The sequence below is a fragment of the Brachyhypopomus gauderio genome, chromosome 8 (genome assembly GCF_052324685.1).
Source record: "Brachyhypopomus gauderio isolate BG-103 chromosome 8, BGAUD_0.2, whole genome shotgun sequence".
NCBI classification, from domain to species: Eukaryota; Metazoa; Chordata; class Actinopteri; order Gymnotiformes; family Hypopomidae; genus Brachyhypopomus; species Brachyhypopomus gauderio.
Genome location: NC_135218.1, coordinates 11534397 through 11557887, shown reverse-complemented (window position 1 = coordinate 11557887; position 23491 = coordinate 11534397). Strand labels below are relative to the sequence as shown.

General features: G+C 39.7%; 1 protein-coding gene across 5 annotated transcripts; it reads right to left on the bottom strand.

The window, feature by feature from the left end:
* LOC143521483 (uncharacterized) lies at window positions 1-17046 on the bottom strand. 5 transcript variants are annotated; one of them, XM_077014394.1, is made up of 8 exons: window positions 16981-17046; window positions 14736-14775; window positions 11886-11978; window positions 11204-11251; window positions 9020-9576; window positions 406-470; window positions 202-297; window positions 1-96 (listed from the first exon to the last, which is right to left on the bottom strand). In XM_077014394.1, exons 3-7 carry the CDS (start codon window positions 11976-11978, stop codon window positions 254-256), a joined length of 807 nt encoding a protein of 268 aa, XP_076870509.1. In that variant the 5' UTR covers window positions 14736-14775; window positions 16981-17046; the 3' UTR covers window positions 1-96; window positions 202-253. The 5 variants fall into 5 exon arrangements, with proteins under 5 accessions (XP_076870509.1, XP_076870507.1, XP_076870506.1 ...); XM_077014392.1 differs by lacking the exon at window positions 16981-17046 and adding an exon at window positions 16384-16738; XM_077014391.1 differs by lacking the exon at window positions 16981-17046 and adding an exon at window positions 15611-16270.
* Window positions 17047-23491: the final 6445 nt, after the last annotated feature.

Sequence of the window (23491 nt, the reverse complement as noted above, 5' to 3'; positions counted from 1 at the left end):
TTTGAATAGTTGTGGACAGTCACTGCAGCTCAATTGGTTGAATGTTGATTACTTATGGAGACTTCTTGATTATGTTGTGCCCAGAACATGTTTGATCTGTGGGAAAGAGTATTAAAAATATATGAGAATCAGTAATAACTGCAATAAGTCAGTAACATGCATTGATATTTACTGTACTCATTCAGGTAATCATATACTTACTGTGAACAGTTGTGGACAGTCACTGCAGCTCCAGTGGTTGAATGTTGATTAATTATGGAGACATCTTGATTATGTTGTGCCCAGAACATGTTTGATCTGTGGGAAAGAGTATTCAAAAGAAGTGAGAATCAGTAATAATAACTGGAATAAGTCAGTAACATGCATTGATATTTACTGTACTCATTCAGGTAATCATATACTTACTGTGAACAGTTGTGGACAGTCGCTGCAGCCCGAGTTGTGCAATGTTGTACAGGGGACTCGCGGGGCTTTTGTACAAGATGAACCCAGGGGCAAAACCCAAAAGAAAGAATGACAAACTGAGACCTCCCCTACTAAGCGGGAAACGCGGAAAAGGAAAGCTGAGTATATCAGAAAAGAATACGGAACAACCTCGACGTAAGACCAGATAAGTGAAAACAACAAAAACGGAGGAGACAAAAACTCTGTCAAAAGGGAGTGCAAACGAACAAAGAAAATATAAGCTAGAGAAACCGACTAGAATGAAAACAAAAGCACACGGAGGAAAACCACTCAATGTGTCGTGATCAAAAAGGGAGCATAAATGAACAAAATAAATATAAACCAGGGAAGGGAGCTGACTGAAAACAAAAGCACACGGAGGAAAACCACTCAACGTGTCGTGATCAAAAAGGGAGCACAAACGAACAACATAAATATAAACCAGGGAAGGGAGCTGGCTGAAAACAAAAGCACATGGAGGAAAACCACTCAACGTGTCGTGATAAAAGGGGAGCACAAACAAACAAAATAAAACAAAACAGGAGCTGGCAGCAAACAGAAGAACAAAAAATTTAAAAATAGTGAAAAAACAGCTTGGGGGAACACTTGAGAAAGGATGGTAAGGGTGCAGGAGAAGAGACCTCGAAAAAACAGTTGAGAGAGAGTAAAACAAACGAATGCTCAGTAGCCAGGACACAGGCTGGCTGCAAGAGCGAGAGGCAACAAACAACTCAGCAGTGAGGCACTGTAACCGTTCCAGTTAAATAGGAGAATGCACAGCTGCAGGTCCTCACTGCTGATTGCGTCTACCATGAGTATTAGCTCGTGGATTCCCTCCAGTGACGACAGGAGGGATGGTCCTGGACCCAGCCCTGACAAAAATAATGCAGACCATGAGGATTTAACGATCATAATGAACTGATATAGTAATGTCACAGTATATACAAACCTTGTGTGAATGCCAGAGTGTGAAAACTACCAATAGAGTACAACACATTCATGACAGCTGAAGTATGTAGGCATAACAGAAATACATATTTTGTCAATGTCAAGGTCTTTAACATACACATGATCTATTAAGGTCCCATTTTCTGTTGTTGCATCTTTCACTACTTGAGTAAAGCCATAATGTTGCATCACTTCACACACTGAGTTTGTTACAAAAAGATTTACATTGAAATCTCCCATAATAATTTTACCTTCTGGGAAACTGTCCATGTGCCTGATCAAACTGCTCAGCTTGTTGAGAAATACTGTCAGAGCGTATGAAGATGGGCGATACACAATTGCAGCTGTTGCATTGAGATGAGGAAGAATAAACTGCATGCACTCCAGATTCATACATGGTAAATCAACAATAGTACAGTTGGTCTGTGGTTTATAATACATGCCAACACCTCCATGTTGTTTGTCCTTGAGCTTAGCAAACACGGCATCAGTTGTGTCATACGCAAGACATCTAGGTTGGTTATAGAAAGAGAATCCACTTATTTGTACATCTGAGTTATGCCGTGACTGTACCCAAGTTTCTGTCATACAAATGATGTCAGCATCCATATACCTTTTGTCCTGTTGTAGGTCTTGTAGGTGACATGACAGTCCTTGGACATTGTGCAGAAGTATTTTACACAATGAAGGAGACAGCTGTGTTTCTTGTACTGGCTGAATAAATGCAGGCATGGTTTGCATGAAACTTTCAATGTCTGATTTGGCATATATAACACTTTCTTTGAAATCCTGTATTATGAGACCTTGAAGAGACGTAACACGACTTAAGGCCACATATGCTTGTCCAGGTGCAAATATCTTTTTGAGTGACACAACCGCTTTGTCCACAGTTAGACCTTGTACTTTGTGGATAGTGCAAGCCCAAGCTAATTTCAGGGGGAACTGACGTCGTATGCCACCACTCTTAGTCACTCTCTCTTCATCTGGTTCAATTGGTGTTGCCTTTTGCAGGTCAGGTTGTAAGCATTGACTTTTGGCTCTTACCGCTGTACCAGTTATTTCATTGTCAAAGGTCACATATATTTTTGGAGGGAAATCTTCACCTGCATTGAAATGTATTGCATTAACTGTACCAAAAGCACCATTTACAAGGCCATCTGAAACATCAATGTTTTTAAGAAGCATGACCCGTGCATTGATACCAATGTGAAGTGATCGTGAAAGACATGTGTTACACATATTGCCATGGTGGCCCTTTACTCTTTGAAAGCGTCCAGTTTTGGGGATTCTGTCATAATCTTGCGCTTGAATGACTGTCGTTTCAGAGCATATTAGGTGCAGCATACGTCTGTTGTGGTCATCAACTTCCTCATTTGTTGCATAAATATGCAGATTTGTAGTACATTCTCCTTCACCTGTTTCACACTGTTTGAGCATAGTAATATCTGTAGTCAGCAATGGATCACATTTTTGCCTTTTCCTTAGCCGATTCAGTAATTGTGCAAATGCCTCATCTTTTTGTCTCATGATGTCAGTGAGTTCCACCAAAGCAAAATGATTCTGCCATAGATTTACACCCACAGGTTCACTGTACAAAGGTTTACCCATCACTGGACTGAGCTGATAGAAGTCACCCACTGCAATAATTGAAACCTTTCCAAAAGCTGAGTAATCTCCACACTGCTTGATTTGTCTCAGTCTGCCATGAATATATGCAAGGAGTTTATGATCAACCATTGAAATTTCATCAATGATTAATATATCTAGATTTCCCAGTTTAGTTCTCAGTGCATTTATTTTCTCATCACCCAGTGGCTGATAAGGCAGCTTAGTATCTGTTCCAATGGACAAAGAAGTGTGTATTGTGGCAGCATCAATGTTATATGCACTTACACCAGTTGGTGCTGTTAATAACACACGTGTCTCATCAGGATTTTGTGATAAACGAGACAAGATGCGACATGCCTCATAATGAATAGCTTTGATCAGGACAGATTTTCCAACACCTCCAGGGCCTGATATAAACACATGGAAAGGGTCTGGATGTTCTCCACGCACCTTTTGTAAACACCAGTGACGAATCTGATAAAATATCTGAGACTGCTTTGCATTCAGTGAACGAAGTAAAGCCATTGCTGTATCCTTTGGAATAGTATGTGTATTGTTGTCTAATGAGAAGATTTGTTTGGGGAGTAGATCTGGTATAACATCACTGTTTTCATTCATGTTTGTATTGTCATTATATTTATTTTCAAGACATTCTAAGCGTTCTTGTTCTGTCTCAGGACAAATTTGTGCCCATGCATCTTCCATTGGACCATGTACCTCTAGGTCTTCTTGAGCTTGGTCTATAGAATCAGCCTCTTTTTCAAACTTTGACATGTTTGTGTCCACTATGAGTTTTACTGAAACCAGTTCATTGTCTGAGTATTTCACAAACCCACCTTCATAGAACTCTTGGTGTGTCTGGAAAGTTGGTGGCTTCAGTTGACTGATCGAGTAATGAGGAAGAAACAGTTCCAAAATGCTTTCATAATATTTTGCAGGATTTTTGGTTGGTGAGAAACGAGCATATCGAATAACAGCAGGCTCAGTTCGTGACCTTTTCTTAACAAAGCCTAGACTTCTGTCTAATTTGACAATGTTTGGGGATGACATTTCAGACTTTGACAATACTCTATACTCTGATGCAAAAGTAGCCAAACACATTTCTTCAAAATCCTTGGTTTTAGGTCTCCCCTTATATCTGTCAGTTATACTGTTCATCCAGATATTCTCACTGTCTTCATCAAGACATTCTGCTTTCCTCTGTATAACATTGAGTGGAAGACTCATTCTGATTGCATCACAGGTTGGCACAAACTGTACTTTGCGGGAGGCCTCTTTCAGCTTCATATTAGAAAGACGATATACGCTCTCCTGAGCAGAAACTTCACGATTATGAAGGAAAACACTGCCAAGTTTGCGTAAAGCTTGTTTAGCATCAAGATTGCCTTGCTGTGCAGCTTCTTTTTGAGCATGTGACAATAACAATCCCATCTCTCTCTCAGCTTTAGATATGTATGAGATGATGTATACAATACAGGAATATGCATCAATCACAAACTGTATGTCCATGTTAGCATTCCATGCGTTTAAGAGATGTCTGTTGTACTGATTGACCCACGCATCACATGGTTTTCTCTTCAACACAACACTGTTTTTTTTGCTAATTGTTTGGTATGCTGCTTCAAAAGTTTCCTGATTTATGCCTAGTGAAGCAAATAAGTCATCTGCTGATTCAAAGTTGACCTCAGTATTCAATAAAGTTGTCCGTACATTTTTCAATATGGAATCTGCTAAATCGTGCTCCATATTAGGCCTGCTTTGATTGTTATTTGCTGAAATGCTTTGTTCTCCACATTTGTCATCATCAACATTTTTTTCGTTGTCAGTCTTACCTCGTGTCAAAAATGTTCTGCTACTTGGAGGACGGGGGAAGTTGAATCTGCATGTAGTGCCCTTTTTTTTGCATGTTTTTGAGTGTTTTTTGCTGTGTTGTTGTACACTTGACACAATTTCATTCATTTCTGTGTCATCAGCTGATGGCATTTCACATGTGACATAGTGATCAATGAATGCTACAACTTTATCGTCATCATCTTTGTCTATCTGAGGAGCATCCTTAACCCAGAACAAGCAGTGACTGTGAGGTGAACCACGTTGTTGAAATTCAATTCTGTAGAAGTAATCGGCTATTTTTCCAATTGGTTGTGCTTCAGACATGATGACATCTTTCAGAAAACAACGGAATCGGTGGTCAAACATTCTGGCAGCTGTCACAGGGTTCCTTTTCAACAGATCACATCTCTCTGACCAGTCAAGGTCATCTGGTGATACATGTTTACCTTCTTGTGTGAGGATTGTTTCCATTAGTTCTGGCCATCGCAAGTCAGCAGAGGAAAATGAGCAAAACCATGTAGGGATACCCAGTTGTCTGACCATTGCAAACAGATCTTTCTGAACACTTTGCCAAAATACAGGAGTACCTCTAATGGGTTTCAGGAATTTATAGCCTTCATCATGATTCAAAATCCTTTGTAGGGAGTCTTTGTTTACTAACATTTCAGAAGTTATGTCAGTTTTGTGTGCACAGTGTCCTTTTCTTAAAGCAATTGACACATTTGATACAACCTGATTTACCTCCGACAAATATTGCCCATAAAAGATATAGTCCAAGTTCTTTGCAAATCTACCATCTGCATTAAGGATTCTTGTATTTAAATATCTAGACAATGTCAATCTTTCAGGTCTGTTGTCATGAAAAGTGCCTGTGCCTTTTGGGAAAAGAACTGGAAAGCATTTGGCTTCATTAGACTGATCAGTTAATAGCCTCACTGGGTTGTTTCCTTCTGCAGGTGCTACAGACATTATTCCATCAAAGTGCTGATCCAGAATCTCCTGTGCTACATCAACTGGTTGTAAACACGTATCCATGAACATACCATGCTGTTGTCTGTCATGAAGAGTTTCATCAATGTTGTCATTTTCAGAATCACCATCATCATGTTTTTCCTCAGTAACACATTGGTCATATGCATCATTATCCTCTGCTTCTGCAGTTTTACTCAGTGGATTAATCCAATCATTATTAAACTGGATATTACTGTAGAATTTGTTATGCTTTTGTAGATACATCAATGAAGATTGAATTTTGTCTGGACAAACAAATTCATATTTATAATGCCCTTTGTATGTGAGTTTTCTCTTCAATTTCACACGAATCATCTGATCAATATTTTCGGATCTTGGTAAAACATCTACTACATTTGTCATGTTTGATGGAACACAAGTGACTGGTCCATGGACCCCATTTTGTCCTCCTTTTGGCAATGAGACAATTCTCATAAATGGTATATGCATCGCAATCAAATGCTGTTCTAATGAATTTAGCATCTGCAATTCAGGAGGAATTGGTTCCAGTGAAAGATTATTGGCAATGCTCTCTTCTGGCATTTTCCCATTACAAATCTTTCTATGGCATGTATAGCAAATCCACAGACAACCTGCAGGACCAGCTTTATCAGGGCAGTGTGCAGTGCAGCTTACATTGCATTTATGTAGATAATTTTCTGTAATACATTTTTCTGCTAATAATGCAACTGTTGCAGCTTTTTTCAAATATTCTGGTTTTCTGCATTTCACTACTTGGTGCTTGAACAGAGCTCGATGGCAAACTGCACACACATGTACAGGACCCGTGGCTATTTTATCTCTGAACTGTTCAAGTACATAGGACATGTCTTTCCTGTTGTCTTTTTGTGTGTTTCTTCTTTCTGTATTTTGTAATTTTAACCTGTTCACATGATGGAGATCTGTTTTGTATCTATCAACACTCATTTGCTTTACATGTTCTTTATGCTTTTCATCTGTGCTGTATTTCTGAACACTTAATCTCTTCACATTGTCTCTGTGTTCCTGGTCTGTCTTGTATTTTTTAACACTTAATGACTTCACATTGTCTCTGTGTTCCTGGTCTGTCTTGTATTTTTTAACACTTAATGACTTCACATTGTCTCTGTGTTCCTGGTCTGTCTTGTATTTTTCAACACTTAATGACTTCACATTGTCTCTGTGTTCCTGGTCTGTCTTGTATTTTTCAACACTTAATGACTTCACATTGTCTCTGTGTTCCTGGTCTGTCTTGTATTTTTCAACACTTAATGACTTCACATTGTCTCTGTGTTCCTGGTCTGTCTTGTATTTTTCAACACTTAATGACTTCACATTGTCTCTGTGTTCCTGGTCTGTCTTGTATTTTTCAACACTTAATGACTTCACATTGTCTCTGTGTTCCTGGTCTGTCTTGTATTTTTCAACACTTAATGACTTCACATTGTCTCTGTGTTCCTGGTCTGTCTTGTATTTTTCAACACTTAATGACTTCACATTGTCTCTGTGTTCCTGGTCTGTCTTGTATTTTTCAACACTTAATGACTTCACATTGTCTCTGTGTTCCTGGTCTGTCTTGTATTTTTCAACACTTAATGACTTCACATTGTCTCTGTGTTCCTGGTCTGTCTTGTATTTTTCAACACTTAATGACTTCACATTGTCTCTGTGTTCCTGGTCTGTCTTGTATTTTTCCACACTGTACAACTTCACATTCTCCCTGTGTTTCTCGTCAGTCTTATATTTTTCGATACTTAATTTTTTAATGTGCTCCCTGTGGTCCACATTGTCTAAATATTTGTGTAGACTTTGCATTATTTTTTTCCGTTTATATTGCTCATTGGTATTGTATGTATCAACTCCTCGTTTTTTCATGCAGTTTCTGAAATGCTCATCATCATGATACCTTTGCGTACATTTCTGGACTTTTGCCTGTCTGTATTCTTCATTGGTATCATACTCTCTTTTCTTTCTGTCACATATGCGACGATTTGAAGCTGCAAAGGATGTACTTCCATAGTTCCACAAACACAGCTCAGTACACACAGTTTCGCTTGTTCTGACACAGGTCACCACCTCATAATGTGAGTTATTACAGTGTTTCAGATAAATTCCTGTTGTTTCATTACACCGGCCAGTGAAAGGACGACATGCAGAGTATTTCAGCCATCTGGTTTGACAGTGTGTATAAATATGTAGACCAACTAGGTCAGCTGCAGCTTGAATTTCCATCTCCGTGGCCCAAGTACCGACGTACTTCATTCTTGTTTTAGAAATATACTGTGACACACAGGAGTAACCTTCTCTGAGATAGTTAACATAACGTGCTTCATTTTTCTCTATGTGTTTAACAGTAGCACATCGGATCTTCCTGTGCTCTTTTTCACTTCCACTGATTGCAAAAGCCAACGATCGGAAAAAGCAATTACCATCACCAGTAATCGTCTGTGTTTTGCAAGGTGCGCCCATTATAGCGGGAGTATGCAACTCTGCGCGATTATGGTCAATGTAAACAATATTCAGTTTTAAGCACATAGTTTTCTGCTGCTGTGTTGTTAAAGGACTGAATTTAAAGTTGTCGGCTTGCGTCTCAGTAACCAAGACAACATCTTCGCAAAGTTCATTTCCACTGGTTCTCACTCGTTTAGCCCGTTGATCAGCTGAAACATTCTCGCCATCAGTCACGCGTTTGTGTTTTATTGCATCGCTATATAGCAAATGGGAGCTAGCTTTTACACTGCTGCACGCAGAATCATCTGTGTACATTGTAGTTTCGATTTCCGTACTGTCCATTACTGATAAACGGTCACCTTCAAAGGTTTCCGGCATGACGATTCTTACAGTCGCGGTAACACCTGTGATTTCAAATGGCATTTTGTCTGCATTCAATGACAAACCCAGGACCTTGACGTGGTTCAGTAGGGACTCCATAGTGACATGATACGCTACTAAACTTGTACCAGACTTTATCTGCTGACCATGCGAGTTACGTGCGTGCGAGTCGATTAGCACATAGCATGAGCCCTGTTTAACGATAGCGCAGGTATTCAATTTAACGGTGAATAAACAAGCGTCAAACTGTGAAAACACTCTTTCTAATGCTTCATCATATGACATGTAAACATTTTGCATTTCACCATAATCATGGACACCAAACAGACCTACAAACATGACATCACTATAGATTAATTCAAACCTGTTTTGCTGTAGTGTATGCGTAGTAGGCAAATCTCCAACAAACAGATAGCCAGAAGGGTCGTGAATTCTGCCGCCACCTTTAATAGAGCTGTACAATTCGTCTCCGTTTAATAAAACGTGATCCAAGTCAGCCGTAGTCCAGGTCAATACATTTTTTATTTTAGACATCAGTATTGCAGTTACACTATTTGCCACGCACTGCTTATTAGCATTAACGCCAAACATGGGATGTCCTTGATGAAATGAGCCTCTCAAAGCTTGCATCACAGGATCTCGAACAGCAACATTCGTATCACAACGCAATGGAGCAGGCGTTTGCGAAAGCATTGGTTTAGAAAGGGTAGCCGTGGGAGAGATCATTGCTTCAGAAATGGTATGGGTAGGAGAAGTTAATGTTTTTTCAATGCCAGGTATAGAACAAGTCAAAGATTTTTCAATGCCAGGTATATACAAATCCTGCACAACGATGTGTGCAGGATAGCCAATTGCTTTTTTTGAAAGAGGTAGCACAACCTCTGGAGACGAGCTCTGACTTCCAACAGGTACAGCAGGTACCTATTGAAAAATAGAGACACAAAAAGAGAGGAAAGAGAAATTCAGTTAGAATAGGTAAGTTTTACCAATACATAAATTCCTTATGATGTGCAAGTGTTGGTTTGCAACAGATTTAAATTACACATCAACATATTTTAAACTATTACAGAACAGTAACCAAATACAAGTGTACAATCTTATAACATTTCTGTCCTTATAACAATTAAGAAATGGTAATCCTAAGCATCTGAGCTACACCAACAGCAACCATATTATGAGCACTATAAATGGAAGGAAGAGATATTCAAATAAAACTGCCAAGCTTTATCAATGCAAATAAATTCCATATGACGCAATGCAAGTGTACATATGCAACAAATGATAAATATAACAAATATATTTGAAACCACTACACAACAAAACAAATAATTGTATAACTACAAAACAAACTCATACTGTTTTAGTCAAAACATACTCATAGTGATGTGCTATAATACTCTAATGATTACAAATTAGTCTTGTAACAAGCATTAAACATTAATGATCCGAGCAACATCAAGAAGAACCATATTATGGTAGATAGAAAAAAATTAATATACCAACACATAAATTCCATAGGACAATATAAAAAACTGCAAAACTCAGTTTGTTATTGAACAATAACATAGCTGGTTATTCCACTGTACACAAGAGTAGTCTTCCATGGCAATATTCAAATATATCAGCACTTCAGCCTGCAACGTCGCACTGCAACCAAACGTTGCTGGAAGATCACTCAACTTTCCTTTGGTAGCAGCAATGCTGAAAGCAGCAGCAGTAGTTATCTTCTTCATAACAGTGGTAACAGGTATAGTTTTCTCAGTTGCAACAAAAACAATTACAGTTAATTGCTTTCTGCCCTGCTGCCAACAGACCACATAATTCAATGACTACCATTCCAGAAATCTGTGATACATAAAGAACTCTCAGTACAGTACTCTGCATATACACATCTACAATCACATCTATAGCTTTTATTGTTACTCTTAACACTTCATTTTCACAGCTTATATGCGGATTTGAAAGACTTTTATAGACTGAGGCCCTTGTGAGGTATGCCAAGTTTGGTTAAAATTGGCCTGTTGGGGGTGCTACACTACCCAAAAACCTAAGAAATCATTAAAACTTGTGCTGCAATCCTGTTATGCAGAATACAGACAAGTAATGGGTTTTGTAAGATTCAGATCAAGGAGTTAAAACCACACCTGAAACACAACATATACAATAGCTTTCATTGTAACTAGTTTGATTAACCACATATACAGTATTGACGGCACATTCTCCCTATAACACACATTCACCATTTCACTATTGGCTAGGCTACAGATCGGAGCACCATCAACAGAAGCTTCACTTTGCTGGATAAACATCCAGGTCGACACATCTGTGACACTCCGGTGATGTGCAGTCATCCTCAAGCTGTATCTTCTGCAGGTGTATGAATGTGGCACTTTTCCGATGGCTCGTAATCCATGTAGATGAGTTACATGTTCACCAACACATTTTCACACCCTATATTTAAGTAACCCCTAACCTACACATTTTACACATAACTCATTAATGCACACATAATTTAAACATAGTCATAATGAATTCCTTAAGACACAACCTCTGGGCCCATCTCCTCTCTTAATGCAGCGTCCACCGCAGGTGACTTCTAAAAACACAAAAGAAAACACACATTTTAACATTTTATAGCTTTTACATGCATGAACCTAACATTACACTAAAAGGAGAACTTGCTTCCTTTTATACATTCAATCTACACAAACCTGTAAAGCCTTTACACACACACACACACACACACACACACACACACACACACACACACACACACACACACACACACACACACACACACACACATTCTACAGTCCTTCATGCTGTTTGCATTCTTTTCATTTACGTACAAACACTCTACATATAACAGATCAATCATAGAATGCACTCAATACTCACTGAAATAACACATACTGATTTGATCTTACTAGCATGCAGTACACTACTGAATCCTGAGATTCCTGTATGTCTCACACTTCTCTCTGCTCATTGAATCAAAATAGCAAAGTGCATTAATTTACTCACACTTCAGCATGACAACACACTACATTATACAACATCTGAACAAACCGTACAATCATGTCACTGCAAACTACACACAATTTAAAATATTTGACCTCTAACTGCTACAACACATTTCCACACACATTTCCTGTTCCAAAACATGCAGACACCCTGACTATTATCCTGCATGTGACTCTGAACACAAGAGTGCTGAATTTATCTCTCACTTCTGCCTGGACCGCTGGACACGCAGAAGCTCTCATCTTTGCAAAATGTATCTTCGCAGCTGCTGAGCGGCGTGACGCCTTGGTACGTGGCATCTGCAAAAACATTTACACACAACACATTTTACATATTGCACATCTATAATTGTCACTTCACATATTGCACATCTAAAAACATGTTACACATAAATACCATTATCATGCAAAAATACAGCATTTGTACTCATTTTCATACACCATCACAACATGACCAGACACCTACATACAAGCATTACATATGTGCTTGCCTCAATAATTAACACTAATCCCCTATGCAAATTTCCACAACCTCTCACACACATACATACACATCTCTCATACCCACTCCACACAGTCACACACATATATCAGACACTTCACACACACACAACCACATACATACAAACGTAACACAAACGAATAAGACCAGTTTGGAGTGATTTGGATGTGGAGTGGGGCTGGTGACATCACGTGTGTGAAAAATAAAACGACTGTAACTTTACAAAGCAAGTGATTGAAGCGTTAATTTTGATGGCACAAATGAGCACAAACATAGCAAAACAATTGAGACTACTTTGGGGAAATTTGGACGTGGAGGGGGGGGGGGGGCTGCGTGGCGTCACAGGTCAGAAAATGTATTTTTAAATTACTCAAAAGCCTTAATAGCACAAACAAAAATATTTACAGCACAAACGGGCACAAACAAACTGCAGTGTTATTTCAGCATTTTGGGTTTGAGGGAGGGCCAACTTCACGCAGGTACATAGATCTCTCAAACACACATCACACAGACACACACATACATACATCTTTACCATACCCACTCCACACAGTCACACATATACACCACACAAACACACACATAAAACTCTCACCCGCTCCACACACAAACACACATACACCAAGCAGACATACATATATATACACCACACACACCTCTCACATACATCTTTCTCATACCCACTCCACAGACATAGCTCTCATACACACTCCACAACCTCCACACAGACACATCTCTCTCATACACACTCCATACATACACATACATACCTAAGGAGGTGTTGTCATACACACATTATATAGTGCACTTTCATGCACATCACACTATACACCTTCATGCACTACACACATCATATACACACATCATATACAACATATACACCATACACACCGCATATATTACCATACACAGCTTCACACAAACTAAACTCTACACACATTACACTGTAGGGCACACCTCTTCAAGCCCTATAGAATTTCCTTCAGGAAATGCACATCTCATTAACACTAATCCCCTATGCAAACTTCCACAACCTAGCACCAATCTGCATCCTAACAACGTTGCCATCTACAATATTCTAGTATGCAAGTCATATCATATACATAACTTATATAGTACATATTAGACCATATATGTGCTATTTCTGGCCCATTAATTCGACTCAGTTATTGCATTGCATATACTGTACATTAAGACCACTTATTTTATGCTAAAAATTTGCATCTTAGCAACTGCAAATGACTCGCATCATTAGCACTTATCACCTGCATGGGGTCTCAGCACTTTACCCTATTCATGTACATTTCTTTCCCAATACATACATGATCACATTTGTCCACTTACAATCCCATGTTATCGTCTATGCCTTCCACAAACACTGACTTGTACAACATAAATCACATAGCCGTGGACCTAAATATCTCCCATACCGTGCTTAGCATCAGCCTATTAAAAACTTTGCAACTGTAACATGCACGTTCCGACATTAATTTACTACTCTCCCATTGCTTCTTTCGGACTAAACATATTACTGTAGACTGCAGGCCTCGCAGTCATTATTCAGTAAACTATGCAAAACACATGTCACCAGAGGTGCCATCCATTACATAGTATCCAACATCCGTTAAACTGTTTCTTACTTTTGTGCTCTAAACCAGACCTGGGCAAACCACGGCCCACGGGCCACATCCGGCCTGTTGTGCGTCCCTGTCCGGCCCGCGAGAGGCCAATCATAAATTTAACATATCTATGTCGTGCGTGCAATACAACTGTGACACTTTTATTTTGAAAGCGCTACGTTTTTGTTAATTCCGTGTGGATGTACGTGCTTGTGTGTGAGCTGTGCAAGAAACACTGTAGGTGATCAGCGACAAGTTAAGGCAAAATTTATACTTTCGCGAATGAACGTAGCGTGCGACTTGTGCGACCCCTTGCACAAACCTCCGCGAACGGCGGAACATTTACGTGACAAATTATAATTGTGAATTGTGTTCCAGGTTTGAAAAGTGCTGGGATGTTGGCTAAAGTACTTGAAAATGCTTGAAATTGTAACTGTATTTCGATTCACAACAAATAGCTGACCAGAAAGCGGATTCAGTGAAGAAACCGGGTAAGTAAACTCAGAGCTAACGAAAACTCAGGGTTTTCCGTTCCAGAAACAAGAGAACTGTTCATTCAGATGGCTATTTGTTGTGAAACGAAGTAGTTACAATTTCAAACGTTTTCAAGTATTTAGCCTAAATTCCAGCACTTTTCAAATCTGAAACAAAAAGCAACATTAAAATTGGTCAGGTAAATGTTCCTTCCATTGTTTTTGAGGGGTGTTTCTTTATACACATCGTTTCGGAGAACACTACACAGAATGTGACGAAGTATAAACGCCTCCACCGTTTGCGGAAGTTCGTGCGAGGTGGGCGGGGCCACCATAATGACGTCATTTTCGTTTGTGTGGCCCTCTGACACAATTCAGGTTTCTCATGTGGCCCCTTGTAAAAATTAATTGCCCACCCCTGCTCTAAACACTTCAACAGTCCGGACGACTCCACACAACTTACCTTTTGTTGTAACTTGTTCACAACTTGTAACGTTTGCAACCTTCAGGCATATAAACAGACAATACAATAAGGAACAAATAAAACACAAATGCTTCACAACATATACATTAATATATATATATATATATATATATATATATATATATATATATATATATATATATATATATATATATATATATATATATATACACACACAAACATATTACACATACACAAGAGCACACAAACATTCAATCTCTACTTAAAACAACTTTCCCCACAAACCCCCCCCCCCCCCCCCCGCGCTGTATTACCACACCGTTCAAAAAGCACCAACAGGTATATATATATATATATCTATATATCATATACATCTCTTCTTCTTTCAGCTATTCCCGTTTAGCGGTCGCCACAGCGGATCAAACTTCTCCATCTGGGCCTGTCCTGAGTGTCCTCCATGGACATACCAGCCACTCTCCTATCCTCTACCACTGCATCCATAAACCTCCTCTTGCCTGGATAGAGATATATATATATATATCAGTGGGGAACCGTCAGGGCCCTCTACGCCCTCTCAGAGGGCCTAAAACATTCTTAAAACAAATATATATAAAATTTATCCAATCTTATTTTATCTACTCACAGTTTTACAATCGACATCTAAACAATTACAAAAATGTAATCAAATAAATGATTCAACCGTGTCTATTCAATCTGTGTTGGAAGGTGAGGGGTTAAGTGGAAGTCTGTGAGCCTGTGTCTCCCCCTGTCAGGACTGTGATGCCCGCTGTTCGTTTACAGAGGGCCTGGCAGTTATAATTCAGCGCAATACCAGTTTCAAATGACAGCAAAATTGACCAATCATATCTTCCGTCTTAATGGGTGGGCTTAACTGTATGAACATTTCCGCCCGCTGTGGCGCCGCTAGTTTCGATACATCCCATTGATGCCCTCGTGCGCGTCGTTTACATATTCCGCGTCCGAGGAACACGGATCTGTGGAACCTTATTTTGCTTAAGAAGTTATCTAGTACAGATATTATTGTTTATTGCGTTTCTAAAGTTGTGCTGTCGTCTCAATTTTTTTCTTTACTGCAGTTAATTAGGAGAGGGGGAGAAGAGATGGGAGCGGGCCCAGGTTTAATTGGTCATGGTTCGCTACTGATATATGTAGCTACACACAGTAGCAAACAAATATCTTCAATTCCTTTTAGCCCTGTATACAATAACCAACGCTGTATTACCACAACTCCGCTTCAAAAGCCACCAAAACACTTTCGCTTTACTTGTCTTTTAAACGCCACATTGCCAAGACATGTTAATATAACATTTATCCCAAGAAAATAAAAACATGCACCTACATGCACGATACATTAATTGTGTCCTACGTGTAACATATTACTAATTTACCAACTAGCCTGCTACAACCATATAAAAACAATTACCAACACACCAACCACTACCTCCTTTACATTAAATTCTATGACTTTACATTTTACTACATGCATAATAAAGTAACAAACTATTCAACTTTCCTCGCACATACAGCATGCGTCTTACATTAGCAAGTGTCAAAGCCAAAAAACTTTCGCTTTCCAAATCGTTATAAACGCCACGTTGATGAGACATGTTGAATACAGTGTTTTATATAGTTCACGACAACTTACATTTAGCCAAAAATAAATAAAAACATGCAAACCCCTCCATGCATGGTCAACACGTTCTCGCTCGCCATTGCTCGTGCCCTACATGTAACTTATTACAAGTTTAGCAACTAGCCTGCTACAACCAGGGCTTAATTTGAGCCGGATCCTGCCGGAACAGGATCCGGGAACTCTTTAATTTTGAAGCGTGCCTCGATCCAGTCTGCCTCGAGCCGGTAACTTTTTATGTTGTCCGCAGGGCTGCCAACTCTCACGCATTACGTGAGTTACTAGTTCGCTAGCTCTGGCGCCAACCACCTGCGATATAACACTCAATCTGTGTCCATTTTATGTTCGCCACCCAACCCCGCTCAACAACTTACGTCCGCCAACGACAACCCCCCCCCTCCCCCTCCCCCTCCCCTCGCTCAGGTTAATATGCGTTCCGGCATCGTTTGATTTACAAATTAAGCCCTGGCTACAACCATATAAATACAATTACCAACACACCAAATACTAACTCCTTTATCTTATAAACACCATGACTCTTTACATTTCGCTACATGCATAATAAAGTAACAAACTATGCAATTATCGTAGCGCATAAAACATCCATCTTACCTTATCGAGTGTGCGACTAGAACTGTTTTACAGGAAAAGGATACCTAATACTTCCGCTTATTTCAAAATAAAAGTTTCAGTCCTCAAGACATTATCACGTATGAAGAGCATTTTTTTGCTGAAGGCCCACTATAATTTCTGTGTGTGGCTTAGACTACCAAGCATGTTAAAACAAACCTGAAGCCTGACTACACTGCAAATTTCTCAAATTTACATGTACTCTTAAATATACTATGGACTTATATAAACATGCACTTTCTCTACCTTTATATATTATTTTCAATTTAACAACCAGCCATCAAGTTCACAATAATGGAACACCTTTGATTAATAATAAAGTATACATAACAGACAAATGGTTACATCTTTATTCACTATTTCAATCATTATATCTAAAACTACATCTTTTAGCCTATATGCCTACATCCAATTGAAGTGCACTATTATTGTTTGTGACCATGTTCCTGAGATACTAAATCCACATTCCAGATACACATTTCACCAGCCAATTTGCACCAACGAGTGCAAATTAATACCTGAATAAAGGACAATAAACTATCCAATTCCGTCATTATCTCTTGCAGCCATGTCTTGTTAATTTCCCCTTTCGACTGCGTTTATAAGCCCTGCATTTCAGAAGTCCCCTATTTGGTCATTGTCTGTAAGTAGAGCTTTTGCCTTCCAATTTCTCTCATGCTTTCTTGATCTATCTTTGTTCCTCCACTATATGCATGAAAAAGTAATCTTTCTGTTTAGAAAAATGGCATCACCACAGAAAACTGGCAGTCTGGAACTTCAAGGCTATATACATGAAGTCTCTGACCTCAAACAAGCAGTCTCCTCCAACAAGCAGTACTTCACTGCAGTCCTCCAAGAGGCAGACCGCAGCTCTCATGTTGTTGTGTTTGCACCACATCAACACAGCTTCTTCAAGCGTGCTGAACATGACAGGTATGAGTCATATTCCTGGGCTTTGCATAGACTTAAAACTGACAATTGTGATACCATGATGATAAATTGTACAACCATATTGCACTTACTTGTCTTTCAGAAGTCCAGTTATGTTGGCAAACATTGCATTAAGTCCCTCAAGACAAAATCAACATGCCAATGATGTACTGGTGAACTACAAATCCAGGTTGAGTTGCCTACGTCAGGTGAATTTCACCTTTGATGAACACAGACGGACCAAGGACATCACTAAAACTCTACAGGACATCATTGAAAATCCTGTGGAGTATCAAAGAGTAAGTGACTCCATGTTCACCATTATACCATTCTACATAAAAACCGTTTAGTTCTCTATGCAAAGTTGGGACACTACCAAATGTAAATGAATCTAAACATACTATGATTCACTAATGTTATAAAGCCAAATTGTACTGATGGAACACTTCAAATGTTGAAATTCATGCATTTTACCATGTCTTTCTGCTTGGAAACTATTTCCATGTGAATTTTTGCTCCAAATTTCTTTTCTAATTTCACATGAACATGCTTCACACTTGATTTTAACTTCTGCATCTTTTTCTTCTAGGTTAACGTGTCCGTCTGTGTCAGTGAAGAAAGGGAACGCAACCAAACACAAACAACAAATGGAGCCCACATGAACAAAGCCACGTACGCAGTGTCTGACAAAACTGCTTCTCTGTTACTCACAGTTTGGGGCAACCACACAATTCAGACTCAGCAGTGGTACTGCTTCAGGAATGTCTCCGTACGTGTCTTCATGGGGAAAACTGGGCTCTCCACTACAAAGGAAACGACAATAGAGCAAATGGACCATGCAGGACCATCGGTACAACCTGCAGCAATTGAAACAGTCACTACAGAAGGTGAAATTTTAATGGCGGATGTTCAGATAAAACACGTTTGTCCGAATCGACATACTGTGGACTCAGTTAATGTTGAAACACTTATGACCCGTTGTGACTCATGCAAGGCTTTTTGCAAGACTTCGAAGATGTCCATTCAAGCTCATGGGACATTAACCATTTTGGACAAGGTAAAACAAAAACACACGTTTTACTTAAATGACGCAACCATTAGATCTGTACTTACTCCTGCAATGCAATCAAATTTACCGGATTCAAACAGGCTAACAGCAGAACTATTAATACATGACACTGCAGTAATCTGCAGCAATGGATCCACAGTAATATCAATTAAACTTCTTAAAGCTGATCAGCCCACTGATATACCTGATGATATCTTAAGCCAACTGCCCAATGATATGTAAATGACAGTCAGACTTTTTGGGTGATGTCTTTTGTGTTTATGCCTACAGCCTAATTGCTAAAAGCACATGCCTTTTGTGTTTATGCCTACAGCCTAATTGCTAAAAGCCCATGCCTTTTGTGTTTATGCCTACAGCCTAATTGCTAAAAGCCCATGCCTTTTGTGTTTATGCCTACAGCCTAATTGCTGCTAAATGCCCATGCCTTTTGTGTTTATGCCTACAGCCTAATTGCTGCTAAATGCCCATGCCTTTTGTGTTTATGCCTACAGCCTAATTGCTACTAAATGCCCATGCCTTTTGTGTTTATGCCTACAGCCTAATTGCTACTAAATGCCCATGCCTTTTGTGTTTATGCCTACAGCCTAATTGCTACTAAATGCCCATGCCTTTTGTGTTTATGCCTACAGCCTAATTGCTACTAAATGCCCATGCCTTTTGTGTTTATGCCTACAGCCTAATTGCTACTAAATGCCCATGCCTTTTGTGTTTATGCCTACAGCCTAATTGCTACTAAAAGCCCATGCCTTTTGTGTTTATGCCTACAGCCTAATTGCTACTAAATGCCCATGCCTTTTGTGTTTATGCCTACAGCCTAATTGCTACTAAATGCCCATGCCTTTTGTGTTTATGCCTACAGCCTAATTGCTACTAAATGCCCATGCCTTTTGTGTTTATGCCTACAGCCTAATTGCTACTAAATGCCCATGCCTTTTGTGTTTATGCCTACAGCCTAATTGCTACTAAATGCCCATGCCTTTTGTGTTTATGCCTACAGCCTAATTGCTACTAAATGCCCATGCCTTTTGTGTTTATGCCTACAGCCTAATTGCTACTAAATGCCCATGCCTTTTGTGTTTATGCCTACAGCCTAATTGCTACTAAATGCCCATGCCTTTTGTGTTTATGCCTACAGCCTAATTGCTACTAAATGCCCATGCCTTTTGTGTTTATGCCTACAGCCTAATTGCTACTAAATGCCCATGCCTTTTTGCAACATGCCTTTTGTGTTTATGCCTACAGCCTAATTGCTAAATGCCCATGCCTTTTTGCAACATGCCTTTTGTGTTTATGCCTACAGCCTAATTGCTAAATGCCCATGCCTTTTGTGTTTATGCCTGCAGCCTAATTGCTAAATGCCCATGCCTTGTTTTTGCCTACAGCCTAATTTCTAAATGCCCATGCCTTTTTGCAACATGCCTTTTGTGTTTATGCTTACAGCCTAATTTCTAAAAGCCCATGCCTTTTGCAACATGTCTTTTGGGTTTATACCTTGTTGAACACAATTTTCTCAATAAAACATTTTGAACAATTTCAGGGTATGCTTTTTCCCCCTTCAAAAACTGTTTACCTAAAGTACAAAAATCTAAACCATTATTTTAAACTTCATTAATGTAGATTATGGTCAGCCTGACCTCTGTTTATTTCTGTGTATCCAAATCGATACTGTAGACCTGTTTCTATCAGTGTTGTGCCAGTTCACAGGTTTTCTGAAGTAGTTTAAAGATATTAATTCTCCTACCCTGCTCTGATGCAATTCATGATGGGTAACATGGAGCGGAAGCCAGTATGTTAACTATCAGCCGGACACTACGTTGCCCGAAATGCATTGCGCACATAATGTCAAAACCATTTCTGTCTGGTGATACATGTTTTAAGCGGCACCAACGACAATACAGTAGGGAGGAACTTTCTCTCGTTGCATTTCAAAAGAGAAAAGTCACTCAGTTTTCAATGGAAAACAAATTCCAATGTTCATTTACAGTGTCTGCCATTCATGACACACAATGTGAACTAATTCACATTCAAGTTCTTTATTTAAAAATGTTTCGTTCAGTTCAACGTTCCCAAAATAATGAGCGTGTTCAATGAACGCGTTCTTTTGAACTCCTTCATGCACAACACTGGTTTCTATTAAACACACACATTCAAACAGGTCTCCCTGTAGGATTCACATGCACATCTTCATATACAATCGAGCTAGGCCTACCAGGGGGTGCCCAAATCTTGTTAGGGGTCCAAGCACCGAAGGTGCTGGAAACCTATTGTATTTGTTCCGATTATTGTTAGGGGTCCAAGCACCAGCGGTGCTGGAACCCTATTGTATTTGTTCTGAATAATTAGGGGTCCAAGCACCACCGGTGCTGGAACCCTATTGTAATTGTTCCGATTATTATTCTTTTTCTGCCCTAAAACGCATCGTGCAGCCTAAACCGTAAGTCGTACAGACTTCTCCTTTGGCCAACTGGTCAAGGACTCCTCCGCTACTCAGGCACCCAACGCCAGCCAGATACGCCTATAGGTGGCGCTATAGCGCACACAAACGCGCAAAAAATTTTCACGCCTACACCATATGTCGTTTGAAGCTATTAGCTCCGCCCCTTACATTTCGAGCTAATTTGCATAATATGCAAATATACACACATTTTTGAGCGCGAACTAATCCCTGGATTTTTCACATACATGCACATATGTGGTATCCAGGCACTCAGGACAGTCTGAACTTTAATTGTTATGGAGCCAAAGTGCATATTTCTGCACATGGGCGTGGCCACATGCATCACAAGTCAAGCGTCGAAAATTCCTTCGCCAAAAATCCACATATTCTGCTATATCTCAGGCATGCTTTCACGTATTCACACCAAATTTCACATACATGCACATATTGGGTGTCTAGACTTGCACATACATTTTGGCAGACATGCACACCTAGGTGGTGCTATAACGGCCAAAAAACTCTCCTGCCCACACCGATTGCCCAAATAACTCCAAACTTGGTATGCATCATCTATATGTACCTATGGCACAGGTCCATCATATATCCAGGATGGCCGCCTCTGTCTACCAATCAGCTTTCAGTACACCTTTCACAAGCTTATCATATGCCAATTAACATGAAACTCACATATTATGTTCATCTACACACCCTCTAATACATATCAAAGTATGACGGGAATTGCACCACTAGGTGGCGCTATACTAGAATATATACTCCATATACTTTCATATACATTTCATATAGCTTTACATGATGTGCCAATGGGTGCCCAAATCTTGCCAAACCTCAGCTTGGACCCCGTAATTGCCGCTTGCGGCTATATTTATTATTATTATTCTTTTTCTCCGCTAAAACGCGTTGTGCAGCCTAAACCGTAAGACCTACAGACTTCTCCTTTGGCCAACTTGTAGTACTCCTCTCCGCTACTCAGGCGCAACACGCCAGCCCGATCCGACCATAGGTGGCGCTATAGCGCACACAAACGCATGAAAAAGTTTAAACAGGTGTTTCTCCTAAACCGTATGTCCTAGAGACAAAATGTAAACTTCATCTGATCAGGCATGTGCTCATCTAAAAAAAGTTTCATTGAAGCCATATGCTCCGCCCCTTACATGTCGAGCTAATTTGCATAACATGCAAATACGCACACATTTTTGAGCGCGAACTAGTCCCTGGATTTTTCACATACATGCACATATGTGGTATCCAGGCGCTCACAAGAGTCTGAACTTTGATTCTAGCAGAGCAAAAGTGCACATTTCTGCTCATGGGCGTGGCCACATGCCTCACAAGTCAAAGGTCAAAAAATCCTTCGCCAAAAATACACATATTCTGCTATATCTCAGGCATGCTTTCACGTATTCACACCAAATTTCACATACATGCACCTATTGGGTGTCTAGACCTGCACATACATTTTGGCAGACATGCACACCTAGGTGGCGCTATAACGGCCAAAAAACTCTCCTGCCCACACCGATTGTCCAAATAACTCCAAACTTGGTACGCATCATCTATATGCACCTACGGCACAGGTCCTTGACCTGCACAATAATATGTCCAATATGGCCGCCGCTATCGACCAATCAGCTTTCAGTCTGCTAAAACGCGTTGTGCAGCCTAAACCGTAAGACCTACAGACTTCTCCTTTGGCCAACTTGTAGTACTCCTCTCTGCTACTCAGGCGCAACACGCCAGCTCGATCCGCCCATAGGTGGCGCTATAGAGCGCAAAAAATTGTCACGCCTACACCGTATGTCATAAACAAAAAATTCCAATTGCATCTGATCAGTCATCTTCCATTCTACAAAAAATAAATTTGAAGCCATAAGCTCCGCCCCTTACATTTCGAGCTAATTTGCATAATATGCAAATACACACACATTTTTGAGCGCGAACTAGTCCCTGGATTTTTCACATACATGCACATATGTGGTATCAAAATGTTCAGAAGAGTCTGAACTTTGATTCTAGCAGAGCAAAAGTGCACATTTCCA